We start from the raw sequence: 24250 nt of genomic DNA on the forward strand, positions 1-24250 counted from the left end.
CCGGGAATTGCTTAAATGGGATGCAGCACATGTTGAGTGAATCTGTCATTGTTAGAAACCACGCTGGGGAAAGCCACTTACTGATGCAGAGGATGTTCACAACTTGTTGCCAGGTTAGAAATGCATAATGCAAACCTGCATCTGATAGGATCATATTGTGAAAAGTATAGATTAGTTAATTGATATAGTTGTAATATTACAGTGTGTATGTATGTATGTGTTTTCCAGTTTTATGTGTATACACACACACATATATATACACACATATATACGCACCTGTGCAAAAATTGTGGAAAATGTTACCTATCAACAGTGCTATCTCAATTTCCTTCTTTTCACTTTACTGTATATTCTGAAGTGGTTTTTTTTTTCTTCACAAAGTATATAAATTGTTCTTATTATTAGAAAAAAACCCCAATAATGGTAAAACAGCATGAAGTTAAAAAAAAGTTATTTTGGAAGGCGGGCGGGGAAGGAAGAAAAAAAGAAGTTATTTTGACAGAGATTAGGATGGTGGTCACGAGGAGCTGGGGGTGGGGGCACTGAGAAGATGCTGTTTAAGGGTACCAATTTACAACTAGTGGATAAATAAGTTCTGGAAATCTGATGCACAACATAGGGATTATAGTCAACAATACTGTATTACAACTTCAGAATTGCTAAGAGACTAAATCTTAACTATTCTCACTACAAAAAAAGAAATTATAAATATGTGCCATGATAAAGGTGTTAGCTAGCACTACAGTAGTAACCCTATGGCAATATATAAATGAATCAAACCAACACATTGTACAACTTAAACTGTACAACGTTATATGTCAATTATATCTCCATAAAAAAGGAAAAATATGTCTTGAACAACTTTTTAAAAAAGTTATTTTAGACTTATTTAGACATAGAAGCAATGATAATATGAATGGCTATGGCTGAATTCACTCATGTAAGTTGATAGCCACATCATAAACTGCTGCCTGGGTGATGGTTGATTGTAAGATGCACATGAATTTCAGAGATGCTGAAATGTGAAAAATGAAAAAGTACATCTTAAAGTTAATGAAAGGTATTCTGTTACCCTTCAACCAATCCTCTAGAATGTAGAAACTTCATTTTCTTCATATAGTCACATATCTTTGATACATGAAGTTTTGTAAAATAATTTTCCTTTATTCAAGACTTCAGGTGTTTAAATCTTCCTAGCTTTAAGAGAAAATACCTTGGCTGAGGCAAGTGTTTGTTGTTGATTATCATCTCAGACAATAGTAGAGGCTCTGTGATTGAGCTACTAATTTGGTCTTTTTCATTTTATTAGGTGGAAAGCAGACTGGAAGTTATATCCCTCCTACAGAGATGTATGCTGTTTGATACTTAGCCGCAATTTCATAACACTTTAAATTTCATCTCAGTGTTGTATAAAGAACAACATTTTGGAGTCAAACAGACTTAGGTTTATATTCTGCTACTTACTAGTCATGTGACTAGGTACATTACTTCACCTTCCTAGGCCTCAGTTGCCTTATCCGTAATCTCATCATAGATTAAATAATGTATATAAAGTGTAAAATGTTTGCCTATAATAGCTGTCCAGTAAACCACTGTTTTGATGGAAATGATGTTCTACTGGAGAGCTGAGAATATGTTCTCTGGAAAGCTGGATGTCAAGCTTGGCAGCAGTGTTGCCAGAGCCTTGCCTGGAGTCAATCTGGCCTGGAAACACTGTTTTCTTATAGGTCATTCCTCGAGAAACGGTGAGGTGACTTTACTTTTAGGCAAAGACAATTAGTACTAATAGATGCCTTATTGTTCAGTGGCAACATTATATCAATCTGGGAGCAAAAGGAAATGTTGGGAATGCAAAAAGAATGGTTTTGATCATTTGAGAAGGATTTTGAAACAGGAATTCTTTACTAAAGGTTAGGAATGGATAAAATTATTCATTCACCCATAAAATATGTATTGAGTACCTTCTCAATGCTAGGTGTTCTGCTAGGTCCTGGGAACACAGTGCCTATGTGTTCTAGTAAAGAATGCAGAAAAGGGCCTGTCCTTGTGAAGCTTATACTGAGGGGAGGAGTTAGGGATATGCAATAAAAAGTAAACAATTTTTAAGACAAGATAATTCCATAATGCTACTTAAGGTTTGGTGGTAAGGGAAGGCTTCTCTGAGATGGTGCCATTTTAGCTGAAACCTGAATGACAAGGAGTGATTTTTCTTATCCTTTGTGTTCATTGAGCTTCTTATATATGTGGATTTACAGTTTTCATCAAATTTGGAAACTTTTTGGCCATTATTTCTTTCCCTCTCCTTTGGAGACTGATTATACACATATTAGGCCTCCTGAAGTCCTATATCTCACTATTGCTCTCATCTTTTCTTTCTTTCTTTGCTTTTTTTAGAGTCTCTCTCTCTCTTTTTTTTTTTAATTTCTTTTTGGATAGTTTCCATTGCTTTGTCTTCAAGTTCACTAATCTTTTCTTCTGCAACATTTAACCTGCCTTTAATTCCATCCAGTGTATCTATCGTCTCAGATGTTGTAGTTTTTTTTTTTTTTTTTTTTAATAATTGTTTTAGCTGCTCAAATGAGTTGCATCATTTTTTTTTTGTTTTTTTGGTTTTTTTTAAAAATTTACTTTTTTTGGCTGTGTTGGGTCTCCGTTTCTGTGCGAGGGCTTTCTCTAGTTGTGGCAAGCGGGGGCCACTCTTCATTGCGGTGCGCAGGCCTCTCACCATCGTGCCCTCTTTTGTTGTGGAGCACAGGCTCCAGACGCGCAGGCTCAGCAATCGTGGCTCACGGGCCCAGCCGCTCCGCGGCATGTGGGATCCTCCCAGACCAGGGCTCGAGCCCGTGTGCCCTGCATTGGCAGGCAGACTCTCAACCACTGCGCCACCAGGGAAGCCCGGATGTTGTAGTTTTTATTTCTAGAATTTCATTTTAAGACTTTTTAATATCTTCCATGTCTCTACTTAATACATTCTACTTTTTCTCTGGGTTTCTGGAAACTGGAGCAATCATGGGGTTCACCTTGTTTGTTCCCCATCTCTCATGCATCACTGTCCTTTATTGCCTGATGGCTAACGTCTTGAGAACTGTTCTTTCATATGCTTTGTCCAGATTTTTAGTTGTTTCAGATAGTAGGGTAGGGACTTCCCCGGTGGTCCAGTGGGTGGAACTTCGTACTCCCATTGCAAGGGGCCTGGGTTTGATCCCCGGTTGGGGAACTAGATCCCGCATGCATGCCACAACTAAGAAGTCCACATGCCACAACTAAGAGTCTGCATGCCGCAACTAAGAAGTCCGCATGCCTCAACTAAAGGATACCGCATGCCACAACTAAAATTAAAAAAAAAACTGATAGTAGAGTAAATCCAGTCCTTACTCCATCTTGGCTGAAAGTAGAAGTGTTCTGCCTCTATTATTTACCTCATAATTATTCTCAGGTTTTAAAATGTACAAAAAGGCCACATATTGGTTTTAACCAGTTGCTATCAATAGAAAACACTTTAGAGTCTGATTATACATGTTTTCCTGATGTGTGATAAAGCACATGCCATCTCTTTGGTCTCTAAACTAATCTTTGTTCAGAATCTATTAACAACATAACCATCAAAAAGCTCTAATATTTTTCTTCTTCTTTTTTTTAATGAAAAAATTCCATCTGTTTTAACCAGTAAGAGAAATCTGCTTGAGAGCCTTTTGGTATTTATTATGCTATTATGGTATCACATTCCTGGGCTGAGCTGCTTGCCAGATGTAGTTATCGAACATTTTTGTGGCATTATACATGGCCCAAGGACTTTAGACGTCTTATTTTAGTTTTATGTGGGTTGAGGTGGATTTATGTTTTTTTAAAATTGTGGTTAAAGTCTACATAACGAAATTTACCATTTTAACCATTTTTAAGTGTATAATTCAGTGTCATAAAGTACATTCACAATCATGTATAACAATCACCACTCTCTATTTCTGAAACTCTTTCACCATCCCAAAGAGACTCTGTACGCATCAAACAATAACTCCGCATTCTCTCCTCCCCCCACCTCCTGGTGATCTTTATTCTACTTTCTGTCTTTATGAATTTGCCTAGTCTAGGTACCTCACATAAGTGGAATCATACATTTGTCCTTTAGTATCTGGCTTATTTCACTTAGAATAATACTTAAGGTTCATATTGTAGCATGAATGAGAATTTTATTTCATCTTAAGGCTGAATAATATTCCCTTGTATGTATATAACACATTTTGTTTATTCATCTGTTGATGGACACTGGGTTGTTTCTACCTTTTGGCTATTGTGCATAATGCTGCTGGGAACATTAGTATACAAGTATCTACTTTCAGTTCTTTTGGGTATGTGCCTAGGAGTGGAATTGCTGGATCATATGGTAATTTTATGTTTAATTTTTGAGAAATCACCAAACTGTTTTACATAATGGCTGCACCATTTTACATTCCCACCAGCAATGCACAAAGGTGCCAATTTCTCCACATCCTTACCAACACTTGTTTTTCTTCTTTTCTTTCTCTCTTCCTTCCTCCTTCATTTTTAAAAAAAAACAGTACCCATTCTAATGGGTGTGAAGTGGTATCTCATTGTGGTTTTGATTTTTATTTCCCTAATGACTAGTGATATTGAACACTTTTTCATGTGCTTACTGGCTATTGTATATTTATTCACATCCTTTGCCCATTTTTGAATTGGGTTGTTTGGTTTTTGCGGGAGAGCTGTAAGCCCAAATCTATCTGTTCTTCAAAGATCTTCTGGGAGTTTAGATATTCATTTGGTATTTTATATCTAACATATCTAGAAAATGCTCCACAGAAAATTTTTCCATGTTTCTATGACAGTGGTGTGACATATGTGGCAGATCTTTCTTTGTAATAGATGAAGCAGACAGTGATTCCAAGTTGCTTCCCACGTATCTGGGCTGTTTTCAGTGTTCTCCTTTTGTTTCTATATGGCAAACGTCCAGAAAAGAATGGTTGACTAGACTAATTGGAAGTGATTTGTGTGTGAGACTCCCAAGGCTCCAGTTATAGACCTGTTAGACTTCACTTTTCTTTGGGTTGGAAAGTTTTATCTCAGTGAAATACAAAACATAAACAAAACAAACAAAAACACCTTCACTCTTCGGTTGCTAATTAGACTTGCAGATGAGAAATTCACTTTTGAAATTTCACGCGTCATTATTGACAGCATCTGCTTCTGCTCCAGCAAAGGCAGCTCTGACACAAGTTTGCCAGGCGCCTCTTTTAACTCAAAAGCTACAACCCGAGAGCTATATAAATTTGGTGCTAAATATATTGATAAATGTAACTAACTTCTGACCTTCATCAGGAAGTTCAGGGTTAAAAGTTTTAAGTGTGATTTTGAGGCTGTAGAAATATAAAGCACACTTAAAAATGTCAAACATGTTTGTAACAAAAGAATCAGTTGAACACATCTGAGTACATTTGTTTATGTCTTTTATGGTAGTGCCAGCGTTTGAGTGCAAATAAAAGGAACAATAGCAGAAACAATAGAAAAAAACTACCATTTATGGAGTACCCACTATGTCCCAGGCACCATGCCAAATGCTTTCCATGTATGATTGTGTTTAATAATTACAAATCAGGAAAATGAAGCTCAAAGATTCAAGAAAGTTGCTCAGGTCACATACTTGGGAAGTGGCAGAGACTGTATACAAAGCCAGGTCAGTGTGACTCCAACTTCATAACAGAAATACAACATCTTGTTGGATGGAGGAGACACAGGGAAATACATTTCAAATAGCTTAATATTATTGCGACTGGCTGAAGGCAGCATAGACGTCATCTAGAAGATAGTAGGAGATTTAAGTAGAGAGAACTTGTTTTTTTTTAACTGTGTTGGGTATGTTACATAGAAATGCAGAAAGCCAGGCTTCCCTGGTGGCGCAGTGGTTAAGAATCCGCCTGCCATTGCAGGGGACACGGGTCCAAGCCCTGATCCAGGAAGATCCCACATGCCGCGAAGCAACTAAGCCCATGCGCCACAACTACTGAGCCTGTGCTCTAGAGCCCGCGAGCCACAAATACTGAGCCCGCGTGCCTAGAGCCTGTGCTCCACAAGAAGAGAAGCCACCACAATGAGAAGGCCGCGCACCACAATGAAGAGTAGCCCCCGCTCGCCTCAACTAGAGAAAGCCCGCACGCAGCAACGAAGACCCAACACAGCCAAAAAAAAAATTAAAACAAAAAATGCAGAAAGCCAAGTGCTCGTCTTAACCTTCCTGATTGATGCTGGTATCTTCTTTAAGTGTGTTGCAGTTTTTCTTTTCGTATTCAAATTTTGGATTAAAATATTTTGTTTACGTTTTGATTGGCTTTTATATTGACTATTATGCTCTCCTCATTGGCCTTACCACCTCTTTCTGAACAAAATGCTAATTCAAAAGTTTCCTTTCCTAAGAGTTCTTACCATGCCCCCATCTTTCAATTCTAAGCCTCGACTGCTTCCCTAACCCTGTCTAATGGATTCCGTTTCTTCATCTGAGGTTTGAAAGTCGCCAGTTAATCTACCTTTGCCTATATTGTAGTTCTTGGTTCTTGACAACCATACTTTTGAGACTTTTGTCTTATACTTTCTCACTTGTGGCCTTTTTTGGTTTTTTTTTTGGTTTTTTTCTACCCTGTCTTTTTGAATTTATGGGAATTCATGGCCCTTCTCTGTAGGTTGAAACCTAAAGACTGTCTCCAGAATCTCTCTTACTAGACCAATTTTCAACTTTCTAGAATGGAAAAACCAGTTGTTTCGAATTGATCAGAAATCTACTCTTGGATCAGTCAGTCATAACCAGTTGAGTAGGGACCAGAATCCCATAGTACAGACATGGCTGCTAGGAGTCTACTGACTTCGTTAGGGGCTTTCCTGGAAAAGGCAGAATGTTTACTAGCCAGGTACTTATCCAAGAGGTACCTTCTTCACTCTGTAGACCAGGGCACTGGAAAAGGTTATGATATCCTTGTAAACAAGATGGAGAAACATGAGCTGAATCCTGGGGAATTGGGTGCAATTGTAAGTAACTGAACAATCACATCCAAAGAAGGTGTACTGATGTTAGCCTGAAGGCAGGTCATTAGTGATGAGCTGAAAGACTCTGCTCACCCTGCCCGGATTTTAACGTTTCTTTCAGTGATTCAGATGAGCTATCCCTAGAATGCAAGTGCCCACAGGAACAGAGGCTATGGCCCTGGCTTCCTTGGTGATATCAGGGCACATTAAGAAAGTGGTAGCCATTTGCCATTTTCTGACCACCCTCAACTCCCCTTCCTGAGCATACTACCCCTCAGTTGTGATGGGAATCCCATTAGAGCTCCCCAGGAAATGAGTGATGCAAAGATGGGAAAATGGCTGGAGTTCACTCATCCCTCCCCTCCCACTCCCAGCCTTTCCTCTGTATTTTTCTCCTGGGACTCCATTTACTGAACCTTGGACTTTCAGATTTTATCTGTTCTTTCACATTTTCTCTCTTTTTATCCTACGCTCTAGGAGATTTCCTCTACTTTATGTTATGATTTATGAACATTTTATTTCTGCTATCATATTTTAAATCTCTAATCACTTCTCTGATTATTCTTTTTTCAAATCAACATCTTCTTCATAAAAATCTTTCTTAAATCTCTTTGAGTCAAGTTTTCTTCTATTCCCTGATTATTTTTGTTTTCACCAGAATTTGTTTTTCATGTTTATATATCTTGGTCTTTCCCTTTCAAGCTGCTGGATCTGCTAATATCTTGGTGATCTTTGCTTATCTGGTCATATTTAAGAAAGAAGGTCCATGCAATTGGAGTGACATCTCTCCAGTGATAATTCTGACTGGGTGCTCTGGACATGAGGTGGGGGTGGTGAGTGGGAACTCATTTTTAGGCTGAGCCCACCTGATGGCCAGAATGAGAACTTTACTGTGAGACATGAAGTTGATGACTAAAAACCTTAGATTCTCCAATATGGAGAATTGTTTAATTTCTTTAAAGAAGAGCTATCAGGAACTTGTTTGTTTACTTTTGCCTGAGGATAAATGCCAGCTGCCTGTACTTACTGGGTATGAGGGAGGGACTGGAGGGTGGAAGCGGGTGGTGGAGAAAAGCAGGTGGGTACAGTTGATCCACCTTTAGAGTTTGCCCGGTTCTCCAGGCTAACTGGCAGCCCTCCCCTGCAGCCCTCATAGCTTGTCCTGGGCTTGCTGTCTAAGGCATCCTTTACCTGTTAACCCTCTTCCATCAACTTTCTGGCTTCCAGATATATGCTAACTATCTCATCCCCAAGTAATACCTCCTTACTCTGTTCTCCTTCAGGTATGGGTTTATTCCTTCTGTACTTCTGTTCCTTTAGTACAAAGAGTCAAGGCAGAGAGAGCATGTCTGGTTCACTAATAAAAAGCAACAATACACATTTACTGTTTATTACCCCACAAATAATATTTCTAGCAAAAGAACTATTAATTAATGTAATGGTTACATTAAAATAAAATAAAAAATTAAAATATAAAAAAATAAAAAATTATTATTTTTTATTGCTTTATTTTAAAAATAAAAAATTATTTTTTATTGCTTAAAAAGTGTACAAGTAATATATAAAAACATGCTCCTTATAAAAATGCAAATAAAAAATCATGTAGACTATAACGGGAAATTGGCTGTTCCCTTCTTTTTTTCCCCAACGCAATTCTGCTCTTTTCCCAGGAAGTAACTGCTGTTAATAACTAGGTATATATCCTTGACTATTGCTAATGTATTTATATATCTGTATCTGTTTGGTTATCAGGCTGTTTGTCTTTTTTATTTAGATCGATCAAGTTTTATATGTTGTTTTGTGAATTTTAACTTGACCATATGTCTTGGATAGCTTTTCATGGCAGTAGATGTAGAGCTATCATTCTTTCCCCTACCAGTTGACATCTAAGTAGTTTGTAGTTTTTCTTTTTCAGAGAGGCAAAATCTATTACTTTCCTGTTTCATTGTCCCTTAGCATGCTTTCCACTCAAATTGAGAAATCCTTGTCATATCTGTAAAGAACCCCGGTGGATTAAACTGAAAAAACCTGACTGAATGAAATATAGCAAGTTGAACAGATCATAATATATGATAATATTTAGAGGTACAGTACTAAAACTTCTTTATTAAAATTCATATTATCCTACCCCAGTTAATGAATGGAACAGAATCAGATCACATTTATTTTGATCAGAGTTAAGGAGGCAAACCAGCTTGCGTGTCATCTCTCAAACATACTAATAACAAATGCCCAGGTTTAAAACGTCCTTGTTTTTTTCCTACTGTTCTTTTCCTACTCTTTCCTGCCATTTTTCTTAGTTTATTCACCATGCTCTAAGCTCTTGATTTATTGTTCATTCTTTTTGTTACAGGTCTTGAAACTGGAATCAGTTTAACCTCAAGAGAATCATCAGAGTGTTAATTTCCAAATGAATCCTCTTTCTAACAATGGTAAGAATATCTATGACAAAAATACACATTTTGGGGACCCAGATCCACACCTGCCCTAGAGAAAGGTCACATTCTCCACTTTTGAAGAGCAGAAATCCTTCTGCATGGCCAGTTCTGGCAGGTCAGAACTCCAGCTTACACTCTGCTTTTAACAAATTCACCAAGCACTAAACTATGTTTAGGCACTGTTGTATTAGGCATTTCACATTCATTATCTCATTTAATCCTCAAAACAATCCCACATATTAGCTTTAGAGAGGTTAAGGTACTTGCTTAAAGTCACACAGTAAGTGGTAGAGCTGGGCTTCAAATCTGGGCCTGCCTAGCACCAAAGCTTGAGCTCTGACCTCTGTGCTACACATTCAGCACTCAGCCAATGAACCCTCATGAGCACGTGAGAAGAGAAACTTGAAGGCCCTACCTACTAGGTGAGTGGCTGGGAGGCTAGATGATGGCCCCCCAAAAGGTATTCACCTCCTCATCCCTGGAACCTGTGCATGTTACTTTATATGGTGAAAAAGGACTTTGCAAATGTGATTAAGTTAAGAACCTTGAGATGGGAAGATTATCCTGTACTATCCAGGTGGGATCTAAATACAGTCACATATATCATCATGAAAGGGAGGCAGGGAATCTGACACACACACAGAAGAGTTGGTAAGGCAGTGTGATCCCACGATCACTGCAGGAGGAGACTGCAGTGATCGGCTGCAAACCAAGAGATGCCGGCTGCTACCAGAAGCTGGAAAAAACAAGGAATGAGTTTCCCCTGGAGCCCCCGGAGAAAGCACAGCCCTGCTGACACCCGATTTGGCCCAGTGATACTGGTTTCAGACTTCTGGCCGTCAGAACTGTGAGAGAATATGTTTCTGTTGTTTTAAGCCACTAAGTTTGTGGTAATTTGTTATGGCAATCACAGGTGACTTTGTGATTTCTCTAGGCCAGTTTCCTTATCTGTAAAATGAGGATATTAGTGGTAATACCTAGAATTAAAAAAAAAAAAAAGTAAAGTGCTAGCATTTACCTAGACAAGGTAATGCTCCAGAGAGCTATTATCACTCGCAGGTCTGAGAGGAATATGTACCGGGTGCTTCGGGAGCACATGGGAAGGAAGGGCATTTAACCCAGCCTCCAGTTCATAAATGCACATGACCATCCAGTAAGGTTAACAAAGAAGTTGAAATTAATTAAAAATGACAGTATATGGCATTTATTGACCAAATGACAGAGAGTTCACAAAACAATCTCCACCCTTAATTTCTAAGAGTGACTGCAGCCACCAGAGAAACTTTTCAGGTGGTAACTCATTACCTCGTGGATGCCCCAGCGACTTTATTTTTCTGGAGGTGATTCTGAATGGTCATTCCAGGACACATTAATTAATGAACCATAAAAATAAACACTGCAGCTGGAAACTGGAAGTGTAAATTCAGTTGCCTGTTAGGAATGTAATCTGTGACCATCACACTTTGTCCATAGAAATAAGCAGAGGGAGTGCTGGACTTGTCTAGGGGCCTGGTTCCCAGGCATGTAAGGATTATTTCTCCCTGAGGGCCGGACTGAAGCCGGGCCAGAGAGTTTGCCTTTGAGCTGTTCCCATTTGTTCATCCAGCTCCTGGGGAGTCGTCATTGCCTTCATTATGGATTACTCTGGGCTAGTGATGGAAGAGTTAGCAGGGTGGCCTGGAGTGGCTCTTAGCAGGCTGGTGCCAGCTGACACATGCCACTTAGGTTTCCAAGGAGCCAAGCTGTCCCCACTCACGCATGGCTGATGCACTTGTGGCTAAATGCGGTGCCACCAGGGCCCCGGGCCAGATTCAGGGCAGGAAATAGAATGCCACCTCCATCACCAGGGAAACAATGGCCTGCGTGCATGATTTAAACCAGGGCCAACAAGAAAGCTCAAAGGCAGGGTCAGAAGAGGAAGGGAGACCAGAGGGTGGCTTGCATGGATTTTGTCTTGGGTTATAACTGTTGACAAGCCACTTAGCTGCCCCCATGTTTAAGTTTATCTGCATATAAGATGGAGGTAACAATATTTACGCATCTCACTGGGGACTTATGAAAACAACATTTCTGACAGACCACTCAGGATCCATGGATGGAAGGTGGTATGTAAGTGCAGATGGTAAACTTACTGTGTGTGTGTGTTTTCAGCAGGTGCATTAGGGGCATGTAGACCCTCCGGAAAACACCTTTAGAGTCTGACCAAAAGCAAACAATAATAAAAACTAACAATTTTAAGTGCATGGATTTGTCTTTGGTTTTGTGCAGGTTTGGGGGAATTGCATGTGTAATTCAGACTTCAAGACTGTTTTCAAACATTGCTGTGATTAGTAATACTTCTGGCTCAAATCATTTGAGAATGCTGTGGTTGTTGATTGTTTCCAGATGTTTGCCAACTTAGCTCTAAAAAATTCCCAAGTTAATTCTCCTGTATAGTTTATGAGTTGCACGTGGAGTCTGGAACTTTTGTTCCCAAGTTGGAAGGAGGCAAAAATCTATTTAAAAAACAAAGTGCAAAGAGGAATCGTTGCTCTATCCCCTGGAGGTCTGCTATTTCTGAGGAGTCCTGAGTCTGTTACCTATACATTTGTTCTGTTCATTTAAGGTTAAGCAATTGACCTCTGACCTCCCTATAAGGTTATTAAATGCTGCTTTCTGCTAGCTGGGTTCCTGAGGTAGTCTCTCACTCTGTTCTTGGTTAATTAAACCTTTCTCTGGTGCATATTGTCTGTCTAGAATAATACCTGTGGGTCCAGGTGAATGGTGACTATTATAAAAAAACAAACTTGTTTAATAACACAAATAATACACTTAAAAATTAGAATAATTATATAAATGAAATATAGAAGAGAAAGATCATCTGCAATTCTCTCATGCAGAATTAACCATACTGGCATATATATATATATATTTTTTTTAAACAAATATGGGAGTCTAATGTATGTACTTGCTGTTTTGCGACCTGCTGTTGGGCTGAAGCCTTCACCTATTGGATCTGGGTGGAACACCACAGATCCTTAGAGTGTCTGGCCTACAGTGGGGAGGGGTCCTGCTTCGGTTGCGGGCATGGGGGTGGTGGAAGGAGGGCCTCAGAGCTTTAGTCAGCACTTGCGAAAGGAGTTTCAAAGACTTGTTCTCTCAGATGTCACTCCACTTCCTTAGCGCTCCCGTGTTTTGGCAACAGCATACATCCCAGAACTGGTAAACACTTGCTGGCCTTAGCGTCTGTGCAGATGATGACCCTGTGCCCTCCTGATCCATTTGCATTCTGCTGTCACATCCATCGGTTCCCCCTTCCTCCCTTTTCTTCATACTAACAGAACTTGATTAAGGCATGGTTTATATGCAGCGCACTGCACAAATCTTACAGCCTTTTGAATTGAATACTGCAGACCTGTATGCACATAGGCATGAACCAATGTAACCACCACCCGGGCTATAAAACACCTCCAACATCCCAGAAGTGGCTTTGTGTCCCCTCTGAGTCAATCCGTCCTACCCCTAGGTAATCATTCCGTCCATTCTTAGACACTAATTTTATCATGTTGTTTCCCACCTAAAAACATTCCACAGGATTGTTGCCCCTTTATCTTGCTCCTTTGGGTCTAAATGTCTCTGCTTGACTTTCCAGGTCCACTTTCTTTTTTTTTTTTTTTTTTTTTTAACCTTGGGTTTATTTATTTATTTATGGCCGTGTTGGGTCTTCGTTTCTGTGCGAGGGCTTTCTCTAGTTGCGGCAAGCGGGGGCCACTCTTCATCGCGGTGCGCGGGCCTCTCACTATCGCGGCCTCTCTCGTTGCGGAGCACAGGCTCCAGGCGCACAGGCTCAGTAGTTGTGGCTCACGGGCCCAGTTGCTCCGCGGCATGTGGGATCTTCCCAGACCGGGGCTCGAACCCGTGTCCCCTGCATTGGCAGGCGGATTCTCAACCACTGCGCCACCAGGGAAGCCCCAGGTCCACGTTCTTAAGGGTCCTGCCTGCTGAATCAATTGGGCCTCCGTTGACACCTCGTGGCCTGAGGCCAGTCTCTGCACTGTCACTTCCATCTGCCAGGCTCCACCTGGAGCTTTGTTCACTCTGTGCCCTCACCTTTCCCTGGCCTCCCCGAATCTCACCCATCCTTCAAGGCTCAGCCCAAGTCCTGTTTCTGGGAAGAAGTCCTTTCACTTTGCCAAAACTTCTTCCAAGTTCTTTACCTCCCTCTTACACCCTGTATTGGTTGACATCAAGTGACTGAGTTTCTGCAAAGACTTGGGGCCATGGAAGGTAGGCCCCTCTGCCATTCCTACTTATGATTCCCCATGACCATCCACATGTGGCAGCACACAGTTTTCCAAACCCTCCGTTCTTTTCTCGCCCATTCTCTCACATCATGGGGCTGCCCCAGGTCTGCAGCTCCCCAACCCCAGGCCCTGCTCCCTGTCTATCTCTCCCCGTCTTTTCTTCCCCTTCTTGGTACTTTGCTACCCAGCTCACTAAATTGTCTCCTCCAGACGTCAGATTCCACCCCTTCTTCAGATCTGACACCAAAAATCCTGAGACCAGGCTCTCCTCGGAGGGTGGGGATAAAATGCGGGGAGAGAATTTGAGCAGATAATGATGGAATTCTTTTTCTCAGATACAAGAAGGCTGGAAACACTGGTGCATCATATAATTTTGCCCCATCCCACCCACATCATTTGCACCCAGCAGTTAGTGGCTGTGCCACCTTCTCTGTTGTTCCAGTGTGTTAACTTTGCTCCCGCCCAGACTTCCTGAGTTTGCCATGGCACAAGCAGAGTTCTGAGCTCGCAAGAGTCAGCGCAATCAAGGGGTTTAAGTAAGATATTGCAGCTAAAGGGCTTAGCACAGGTCTGCCGTGGTCAGGCTCAGAGCTACTATCAAAAGCCTGCAACCCCTTCTCTGATTCCTATCAAGTCAGATGTGTTGGGGATCCTAAAGTGACTGTGATTGTGTGTGAGTGTGTGTGTGTGTGGTCAGAAACCCTACCTACTACAGTGAACACAGGCCCTGGGGCCAAGACCAGCTCTGCACTGCCTCTCCCTGGGACCCTCAGTCTCTTCATGAGTAAAATAAGATTCATAATCCATGCACCTCCGATGAGCGTAAGTGGAGCACACATCAAAGCACTTTGCAGGTGGGTCCACCCTGCCAGTGTGAGCCGGTAGAAGGACAGGCAATACAATGTGCTGGCAAGAAACTGGTTGGCCTAGTTCCAACTTGCAAATATAATTGTGTTTCTGAATTGGCAGTTGGCAAATGCAGCCCCCCAGAGACAAAGTCGGGTTCTAGACAAGATGTTTCAGTTCGACTCCTTCAGTGGTAAGCAGACTCAGGAGTTTGGCTGCCTGCATTGATATACAGGTCCTTACACCGACTTTGGAAAACGGCTTCGTCATTCCAAGCCTCAGTTGACTTGTCTGTGAAATGGGGATAATAGTCTCTTCCTCTTAGAATTGTTGTGAGGGGCAAAAGTAATTTATGTGAAGATATAGCACAGTGCCTGACACATAGAAACGCTCGATGAATATTAGTGCTTTTTTTATTTCCTTATAAGTGTTGCTCTGTACATGTTTAATGAATGAACAGCTGCTGGTGTGGATTTGGCTTATGAGGGTGCTTTTTGTTCTTCTCTGGTATTTTCAGGCTGATTCCATCTGACCGTGCTTGGCTGGGAACAACTTCGACTAGGTATGTGGGAAAGAAAATGATGAAATAAAAAGGCTTCAACCAGGGGTAGGAATGCTGACTACAGAAGACCGTGAGATCCTGGGAACAAACCCACTAGCCACCTGAGAGCTAACAGGGGACTTCCCTGAGGCCCAGGCCAGTCATGCAGCTGTCATTTCCCTCTCTGCTTCTTCAGAGAGGCCAACTTGACTTTGGTTTTATTCCCAAGCACATTTCCTGGATTCATCCTGGCAGGACTGTGGCTATCTTTCTGGGTAGCCAGATGAGATAAGCTGTAGACGTTTTTCTACGAAAGAATAAGCAACCAATATAGTATCTGGGGGTCCCTGCCCTGTGGCCCCCTCCTCATCTCCTCAGACAACTGTCAGAGCTGAGCCTGTGGGCAGAGGCCTATTTCATGACACACACACCCTTGTGAAACCCAGAGAGCAGGGTGGAGAGTTCCATGGTCACTCTGAGGGCAACAGTTTTGTTATTTGGTCCTGCCTTTGCCTTTGACTTACTATGTGACCTTCAGAAAGTCCCTTCCCCTCTCCAGGTCTCAGACTCTCCATGTACAAAATGAGGGAGTTGACCCTTGCAGTCTCTGAAGTCCTCTCTGTCTCTGAAAGTGGCAGAGTGCTGTGAGTTTTCAACCTGGGTTGGAATTCTGCCTCCACTGTTTTCTGACTTCGTGGCCTTGGGTAGGCCACTTAAGTTCTTTAGATTGATCCCCCTCTGTAAAATGGGGATGGTAAATAGTAATCTACCCTATAGGGTTGTAGCAAGGTTTAAATAAGACATGTGCGGCTAAAGTGCTTAGCGCAGGATCTGCCCATGGTCAGGTTCAGCAAAGCAAGCCAATATCAAAAGCCTGCAGCCCCTTCTCTGATTCCTGTCAGCCAGGCCAGGTGAGTTGGGGCCCTGGAGTGATATGCGCGTGTTTCCGTCTGTCTGTCTGTGGACATGTGCCAGTGTATGTGGAGGGCTTGGCCTCCCCCAGGGCACTCTGGGAAGATCTGTCCAGGGAGCCTCCCTGAGGGCACCAGCTGAGTTGCAGCAGGTGTCTCATTCAGCAGAAGAGGCAGGTCACAGCCTTCCCCTCACTGCAGCATGCCCCAGCCTTTGGGGCTCTAGATATCTTCATTGTTTCCTGAGCAGTTTTCCTTGAAGAGGCAATAGCTGGTCCCTCCCAGCCTGGAGATAACTAACCAGGTTCCCAGCCAGGGTGCAAGCATCCCCGGAAGCAACCTGTTCTATTGCTGCTCAGGGCTTTGCTCTGTCTTGGAGGGCTGTCTGAAGGCAAGGAGCCCCAGCTCTTCTCCTGGGCCCCTGGGTTTTGAACTCAGGTCAGCTCTGTCCTAGGACTCCCTCCCTTCTTTCTTCTCTCCTTGGACCACGTGGTGTTTGTTTCACACTGGACACTCCGCTAAGTGATGCAGGAAGTAGGCCCCCAGGGAGGCAGATACCGCCCAGCAAAGCAGATAACCAAGTGAAACCTCTGGATGCCTCTGGGGCCTGGGGCAGGCTCAGTGATAAGTGGAAATGCCAGGCTTATCGCTGTGGGCCGAGTTCTAGAGAAGCTATCCTGGCCGGCCCACGTCGTTCCCAGGCCTCTGGGCAGTCGGGCATCTCCAGGCAGAGTAAACACTGGGTTGGCACAGCCGCAGCAGCAGGACGGGACACTGTGCCCCACTCTGGCACTTCGCAGTCCCAGCGCCAGAGGCCAGTAGCGGGCGTCGGATTACACCCAGATATTTGCGGTAAGCAGGCCGGTCTGCTTTGAAGTAGGAACCCGAGGAAGCATTGTTAGGTTCATGGGACTGAGGGAGTCTCGGTGACAATTGTCCCCCTGATCTGGGTCCTCTTGGACCAAGAAGCTCCATCAGCAGGAAGCTTTGGTTGATGGGTGCAGCCCAGGGAAGGTCAGCGCAGGCCTTTCCCGACTAACGTGCTGTATAGCGGGCAGAGGAGGCTGAGGGGCCGCTAACCCACAAGTTGTCCACGTTGAAGCCTGCGAGACTTTCTGAGGTTCTGTTTCAGCTCTGGTTTCCTTCCAGGAGTAAGCGCAGCTTCGTGGAGGACGCGTTTGCCCTTTCTGAGCGCACATCAGCTGATGGTGCATGCAGGGAGGTGGCCTGGGCCAGGCCAGGTGGCTGGGGGAGCTGATTTAGGACTGGGAAGACACCCCCTCGTCCTCCTGCCCCCACCGCACAATGAGGGGACTGAGTACACTGCCATCCTTGTTGGCTGACCTTCTGGGGTGGGATGGGTGTGGTGAGGGGTGGTGAGTTCCAAGCTCTACGTTTTCATGTACTTTACCATGTGCCAGGTGCCGTGCTAAGTGTTTTACTTATCCGAATACTCAAATAGCCCTGAGGTTATTGCGCTGTTATGAGCCCCTTTTACAAATGAGGAAAGCTGTGTTCGGGGAGATTAAGTTCCAGGTATGCAGCTGGCCCCTACGGGCACTTAGGTATGAAAGTAGGTAAGCACCCCTTTCCTCAAGATACGTGGCCTCTGTCTCTCAGAAAACTGTCATGATGTTTGATTTTCTTAGAACAAGAACTTTCACTGCCTTGTGCTGCCACACTTGTTATAAATCCACAAACCTACACAGTCTACCGCATGTCCGTCTCCCCCTCAGATGTTGTGCCCTTGAGCTTTGCAAAACCTGCTTCCCATCCTGCTCCCCAGCCGCAAACACGCTGAAGTCTTCGAGCTGTTTCTCCTGGTGTTCGCCTCCAATTCTCTCCTCATCAGTTTTGTTCATTATCTATGGACTTCCTCTTAAGAGAGACGAAGATTTAGCTCTCCCCATTTTCCCTTCACAACTCTTGTAATACATATATCACTGTTTTAACTTAATAAAGTATTTACTTTATTATGGCATAAAATTATATAATATATATAATGTAATATTATATTATATAAATATTATTCACTGAAAATTCAATCATGTACTTAATTTCATTCTTTCCTGATCTCTGATTTTCTCGGAGTCTCTGATTCCTTTTGTTCCCCTTTTGCCCTGTTGCCGGCATCATACTGATGGCTAACATTTGAGCACTCACTGTGTGCCAAGCTCTGTTCCAGGTGCCTTGCAAGCATTCTCAAGTGACCCTCCTGGCAACTCCATGAAGTGCGTGCATTGTTATTATGTTACAGCCCAGGAAGTACAGACTCAGAGAGGTTAAATAAACTGGCTCATGATTCTGTCTAAAAGCTGGCAGAGGCAGGAGTTAAATCCAGATGGTCTGACCCTAGGCCCCATGCTCTTAATATTTTACTACATGTCTTTAATTATATTATATTGTATACTGTTCTTTTCCCCCCTGAAGTCCTCCCTTTTGGGGACCCTCCATCTTCCTGCTTCAACTTTGGGCCTAGGTAGAAGCTGTTGTTTCCTGGAGCTCTGTTTTTTTTGTTTGTTTGTTTAGTCCCTGGTTTTGCTGGTGTTTATCCTCCAAGCAGCTTCCTTAGAAAGGGGGCATACATTTTTTTACATCTTGGAAAGTCTTAAAACTCTTTATTCTGTCCTCTGACAATGGTGCAATGTCTTCAAAATTCTAATTCTCTCTCATCTAGAATTTTACATACAACCTAACTGTCTTGCCACATCCGGCTGTTTTTAGGATGAGAAGTCTGATGTCATTCTGATTCCAGTTCTCTGATATGTGATTTTTTTTTCTTTTAAATTTCAGGGAGCTTTTATAATCTTCTCTTTAATCCTCTGTTCTAAAATTGCATAATGTCTGTAGTATTTCTTTAATAAATTCCTTCCCTCTTTCTTTCACTTCTCCTCCTGAACTCCAGTTAATTAGATGTAGGACCAGCTGGATCCACTGTCCCTCTTTCTTATCTTTTCTCTCCTAATGTATACATCTTCATCTTTCAGTTCTGTTTTCTGGAATATTATCTTAACCTTGTTTTCTAATCCCTATACTGGATTTTTAAATGTTAACATTCGTATTTGTAAAAGACCTCTCTTTTATGCTATGTTTGTTCTTTTTCCATAACATCCTCTTCTTTTTTTAATGGATGGAACAGTCTTTCACACTTTTCTGTGGTTACTAATGAGAACCTTTTTTAAAAACTTTCCTCTGTTTCTTGTTTTCCCTGTTTCTGCCACAATCATATTTCTGTTTATTTGTTCTGAGCTCCCCTTTTCATCTTGGGGGCTTTCTTTGAATACCTGGTGATCCTTTTTTTCTGTGCATATTTCAGAATAAGGCACAAAAACCTGGGTGGGTGGTTGAGGCTTGTTGACTGCTTGGCTTTGTAGAGGATCAGATGGGGAGCTCCCCAGGGACCCCAAAGTCAGTGCATAGAACTGTTGTATTGTGGACTGCTCCATCTCTCCAGAAACAGATCTCTGATCTGCAGGGCGGGTGGGGAGGGAGGAGAGCCACAGCTTTGGATGGACTCCTCAGCCTTGCATTTCTGCTCCGCTCTTCCTCCACCTAGGGTCTCAGGGTCCACAGGCCTCTCTGGGGTTTTTCAGGGAAAGCTGGCTGTCACCAGAAAGACAAGGGAAGAGTCTTGGGGTTCAGCACACACTGACCACAGCCTACGGCAAACAGAGGTCAGCCTGTGTTTTTCCGGGAGTGGATCAGCTCAGTCCTCACCCAGGAAGGATGAGGAGTCATTGCACTTGCTGCTCTGTGTCCATCCAGCTTGGCTGCCTCTTCTCTGGTCTGCGTTCTCTTGACTTGGTGGGTGGAATGCCTCCCCCGTCCTCTGGGCAGGCGGCATGGCCCAAAAGGAATTGCCCATGGCTCTTGCTGTGCCCTCTAAATCGGGGAGTTGGAGAGAAGCCATGCACCAGCCCTCAGAGAACCCGTGTGCTCATAAACTCACGTCTTCTGGAGGTTGAGAAATGAAAGGGGTTCAAAGCTGGTTTTCCTGGCTGCTCCTTTTCATCAAAGAGGCCTAAGGACTTGTCCTGTCGGCATATTCTGAGCTTTCTCCCAGAGGGTCCCAGAGCTTACTTCTGGGAATTGTCAGGGCTTCCTGCCCTCTGCTCATTTGATTGTTCTGGGAAATCTGGGCTGCAGCCTCCTCCTTCCACAATTCTCCCGGTGGCCAGCCCAGCCTCCGGCTCCTGCTGGAGCCTCCTTTATTCATTCCTTCCATATAGTTGCTTTGAATACCTATGTGCCAGGCACGTTGGTGTGCTGGGGATCAAGGCAAGCCAAAGGGGCACTGTTCTGCCTCAGGGGCCTTCAAGGTGGTTCTGTAACAGTGGATGACGCAGCAGACATGTTTGCAGTAAACCAGCTGCCTTGCAATTACTTGTCGCTTAAGGGAAACCTGGGGCAAATACTTTTGTAGTTTAAATAATTAGCTTTTGATATAAATAGGTGTCTAGGCCATTTATTTGTGTCCTTTGTGTTCATCTAGACTTTCAGGATATCTTTCCAGGCTTTATTAACCCAGGACTTGCCTGGATGCAGGCTGCTCTGAAACTCTCTAGAGCAGCGGTCATAGTGAAGCCAAGGATTGGTGGGAACTGTCTCCCAGAGACAGCATCTGTCTCTTTAGACTGTGGGGACTTCCTTTCACAAAGATTATCGGCACCTATTGTAGGACAGACATTGTGCTGGGTGTTAGACTTCCAGAGATTTCTCTAGGAGGACACTTCCCAAAGTTTGATCCAGGGAACAGTATTTCCACAGGGAAGTATTAGGCAGGAATTACGGGGGAAGAAGTAAGTCCCTACCCAGGTGCTGGTTTCTTTCTGTGACAGCTGAGGTCCTGCTGAGGGAGAATCCCCAGGAGGGACTGGAGCCTGGTGTGTCCCAAATTTCTTTTTCCAAGGAGAGTTTATCTGTGTGTTTTAAATCACAGTAAATGTAACAGACCAGTGCCCTTTTGAGCATGCTCTGGGCCGTTCCATCAGTGACACCCAGTCTGTGCTCCCAGAAATGGGTCTGGATTTCTACATGGGCTGCTAAGGGCAGCTGTCCTGACAGAGGGTGAGTGGCGAGGGGTTTGTGGTCAAGCTGCACGCTGTGTTTACCACTCACCTACAGCTTAAAACAGCAAAACGATCCCAAGGTGTTTTTAGATGTCGGAGTTCCAGGTCAAATTTATTCTCATAATTGCTTTTATTCAGAAGGAGGGAGTTTAGGGGTATGCTAACACTTGCTTCCCTGGTGCCAGCCTTCACCAGAGCTGCGCTATCCTCAGGAGGTCGTGTGCCGGGGCCACCTTGCACAGAGTCCCTCTCTGGCCTTGTTTTCTCTCTCTGAGGGCCTGGATGCAAGTGCTGTCAGTGGACTGTTCCGCGGCAACCTTGGGCTCTGTGGTGCCCCCTCACACCCCACCTTAGTGTCAGCCTGAGCGTGTCCTTTTGTCTGGTATATTTATTGTGGCTTCTGTAAAAGTTTCATTTGAACCAAGTGTTTCTGAGGCTAAAATATTTGGAAACCACAGGAAACCCAGGCCCCCTTGCTCTCTAGGGCCTTACTGTGCCTGTTTCAGTTTAGAGGCTGGGTGCCTGACGTCTGTGTAGTCATCCTTGGGGGAGAAGGGGGTCACTGGCAAATGGTCCCCAGAGGACTCTGCAAGGAACATGACCTGCGAGGATGATCCTTGGTGAGTAACCTAGGCCACTGTTCCTCACTTCTATTTTTAGGGATAAGTGACTAGTGACTGGTGGCCCCATGTGGGGAGGGACCTGCTGATTCACCCCAGAGCAGACTAAACACCTTTGGGGCATCAGCAAAGTAGGGGAACCAAAATTTTGTTTTTAATTTGCAGAAGCGTCAAATTTTTTCATCATGGCAAAATCAGAACTTTGTTGAATGGCCTCACATTTCCTTCTGTTTTGGTCTAGCCTCTTACTGTGAATTGGATGTGTATGTGATGGGTGGGACCCATCTGCTTCTCAGTGCTTTGGACCTCTAAAGCCCTTACTCTGCCCTGGTATCCCGGAGGCCCCCTTGTAGAGTCCAGCTATCAGGACGTTACCTAAAGGATCCCTTTTCTTCTAACCTTTAGTTTCAGCTACACGAACTCTGCCTGCCCTGGGCAGATTCTTAAAATATTTGCCCATCAGCAGCCTCTCAGAGAGGAATGTTAAATGCTGCCGTGATGTCAAAGGGGCCCCCAAGGGGAAGGGCCTGGGCCAAGCCCAGCCTGTCACTCATGGCCATGGCAGAGTGGGAGATAAGCAAAGGCAAAGGCTCGGAGAGAGTCTGGTCCTCTGGGCGCCCTGAACAACCCAGGTGAGCCTTAGCTAAAGAACAATGAACTTCCAGACACCACTGCCCAAGTGAAAGCCAGAGGTCTGCGGCCCTTCCGATTCCTCACCCTTGGCGATCTTCATCAGGATGTCAGGAGCCCCCAAGGAGAGTTTGCCGGGGCTGCCGGGGCTGGGCAAGGCCCGCTTAACCACCATGGACCAAAAGCTTAACGTGCTGGACGAGAAGGTTGACAAACTCTTAAATTTCCAAGAAGACGTCATGGAGAAACTGCAAAGCGTGTACCAAGGCATGGGCCACCTGGAGCAAGGCCTGCACCGGCTGGAGGCCTCCCGTATTCTGGGCCCAGCTGGGGCCGACCGCACTCCCCCCGCTGACATGCAGGCTGGGTGGCCGGAGGTCCTGGAGCTGGTGAGGGCCGGGCGGCAGGATGTCGCCCAGCAGGGCGCCAGGCTAGAAGCCCTCTTCCGGATGGTGGTGGCTGTGGACAAAGCCATAGCTTTGTTGGGGGCTGTGCTCCAGAACTCGAAGGTGGTGGATTTCATCATGCAAGGCAGTGTCCCCTGGAGGAAGGGAAGTCTGGCCGACGGCCCTGCGGAGGTTGGTTCCTGCTGCCCTGCCCCGGTGCCCTTCTGGCTGGAAGGGAGGCTCGGGGCCCTGGTGGGGAGACCAGACAGGAAGCTAGTCTTAGGAGAGCTGGAGGGCTGTTGTCCCCTCTTGTGCCTCCTGCGTGACCTGTTGATGGGAACAAGGAGAGATGGAAGCTTAAAGACCATAGGTGGATTTCCAGACAGGGCAGGACAGGTGGATTTCTCCCAGGGAAAGGGAGAGTCAGTGCCTCTGTGGGGCCCTGGGCTGTGCAGGGAACCTAGAAGTGGGGGACAAATGAGCCATTAGGGAGAGGAGGGCAGTTACACTTCTTTGACATCCCAGGAATTTCTTTTCTCCTTACACCTGGGGTGGGAGAGAGGTGGGGAGCGCTCAGTTTACCCTGACAGAGCCCCCTTCAGAAACCCAAACCCCCCTCCCTTCCTGTCCCCAGCCGTGTGCTCTGTCCCCGAGTGGGCGGAGTGCGCAGCTGCCTGTGGGGCGATGAGTGTTGACAGTGACCCACGGGGGACACAGGCGGGAGCCGGAGCCTGGGGGTGGAGTGTGGCATTTCTGGGAGCGGCTGTCCCCAAGGGTTGCATAATCGGATCCACTGGCTAATGGAAGCTTGGCTGGGGCGTGCGTGTGTGTGTGTGTGTGTGTGTGTGTGTGTGTGTGTGTGTGTAGAGGCAACACTGGGAACAGCGAGGGTAAGCCACCTAGCAACACTCAGATGGCCTGGAGCCACCCTTTCAGATCTCTGCAGCTTCCCCCCAGCATGGAGTCTGCGCTTAAACTCTGTCAGCGACTGAGGCTTTCAGGAGCAAGGCTGCAGGAGTTTGCCTTCCCTCCCCCTCCCCAGCCAGGCCAGAACTCGCTCTGCAGATCCCTTCCCCTCCCCGCCCAGCTGCTTCTCCAGAGCCGGCCCCTCCCACCCCAGCTCCCTGCTTTCTGCACCTTCCCTGAGAGTCAGGCCAGCAGGGGAGATGTGACCTTCTGCTCTTGACAATGATAACCAACCTCAGCCTTAAAACAGAAAATAAATCTAATTTATGCACATGGTAAAAAAACATTCTCCCTCCTACTGCATCCCCCCAGTCCCCGGGACAACCCTCCACCCCAGACAATCATAGGAACAAGTCTCCTGTGAAGCCTTCCAGATAGAGTCTGTTTATCTACAAGCACATTGGTATACACACCACCCTCTTTTTTTTGTTTTGTTTTAACTCAAATATTATTCACATTGTACTGGCCTGGATTTTTTTTTAACTTAATATATTTGGGGCATTGTTTCATATTTATAGCTAGAAAGCTTCC

The 24250-nt window shown here is 44.5% G+C and overlaps 1 protein-coding gene across 2 annotated transcripts in view; it reads left to right on the plus strand.

The window, feature by feature from the left end:
• Positions 1 to 11522: 11522 nt before the first annotated feature.
• Positions 11523 to 24250, plus strand: part of MYLK3 (myosin light chain kinase 3) — a 58580-nt gene continuing 45852 nt past the window's right edge. Inside the window, exon 1 of one of the 2 annotated variants that reach the window (XM_068528118.1) lies at positions 11523 to 11576. In XM_068528118.1, coding sequence (XP_068384219.1) covers positions 11523 to 11576 — 54 coding nt within the window. Of the gene's footprint in view, positions 11577 to 22474; positions 22946 to 24250 lie in introns of those variants that run through there. The other variant, XM_068528117.1, reaches the window with a different exon arrangement.

The sequence above is a fragment of the Eschrichtius robustus genome, chromosome 19, assembly GCF_028021215.1.
Source record: "Eschrichtius robustus isolate mEscRob2 chromosome 19, mEscRob2.pri, whole genome shotgun sequence".
NCBI lineage: Eukaryota > Metazoa > Chordata > Mammalia > Artiodactyla > Eschrichtiidae > Eschrichtius > Eschrichtius robustus.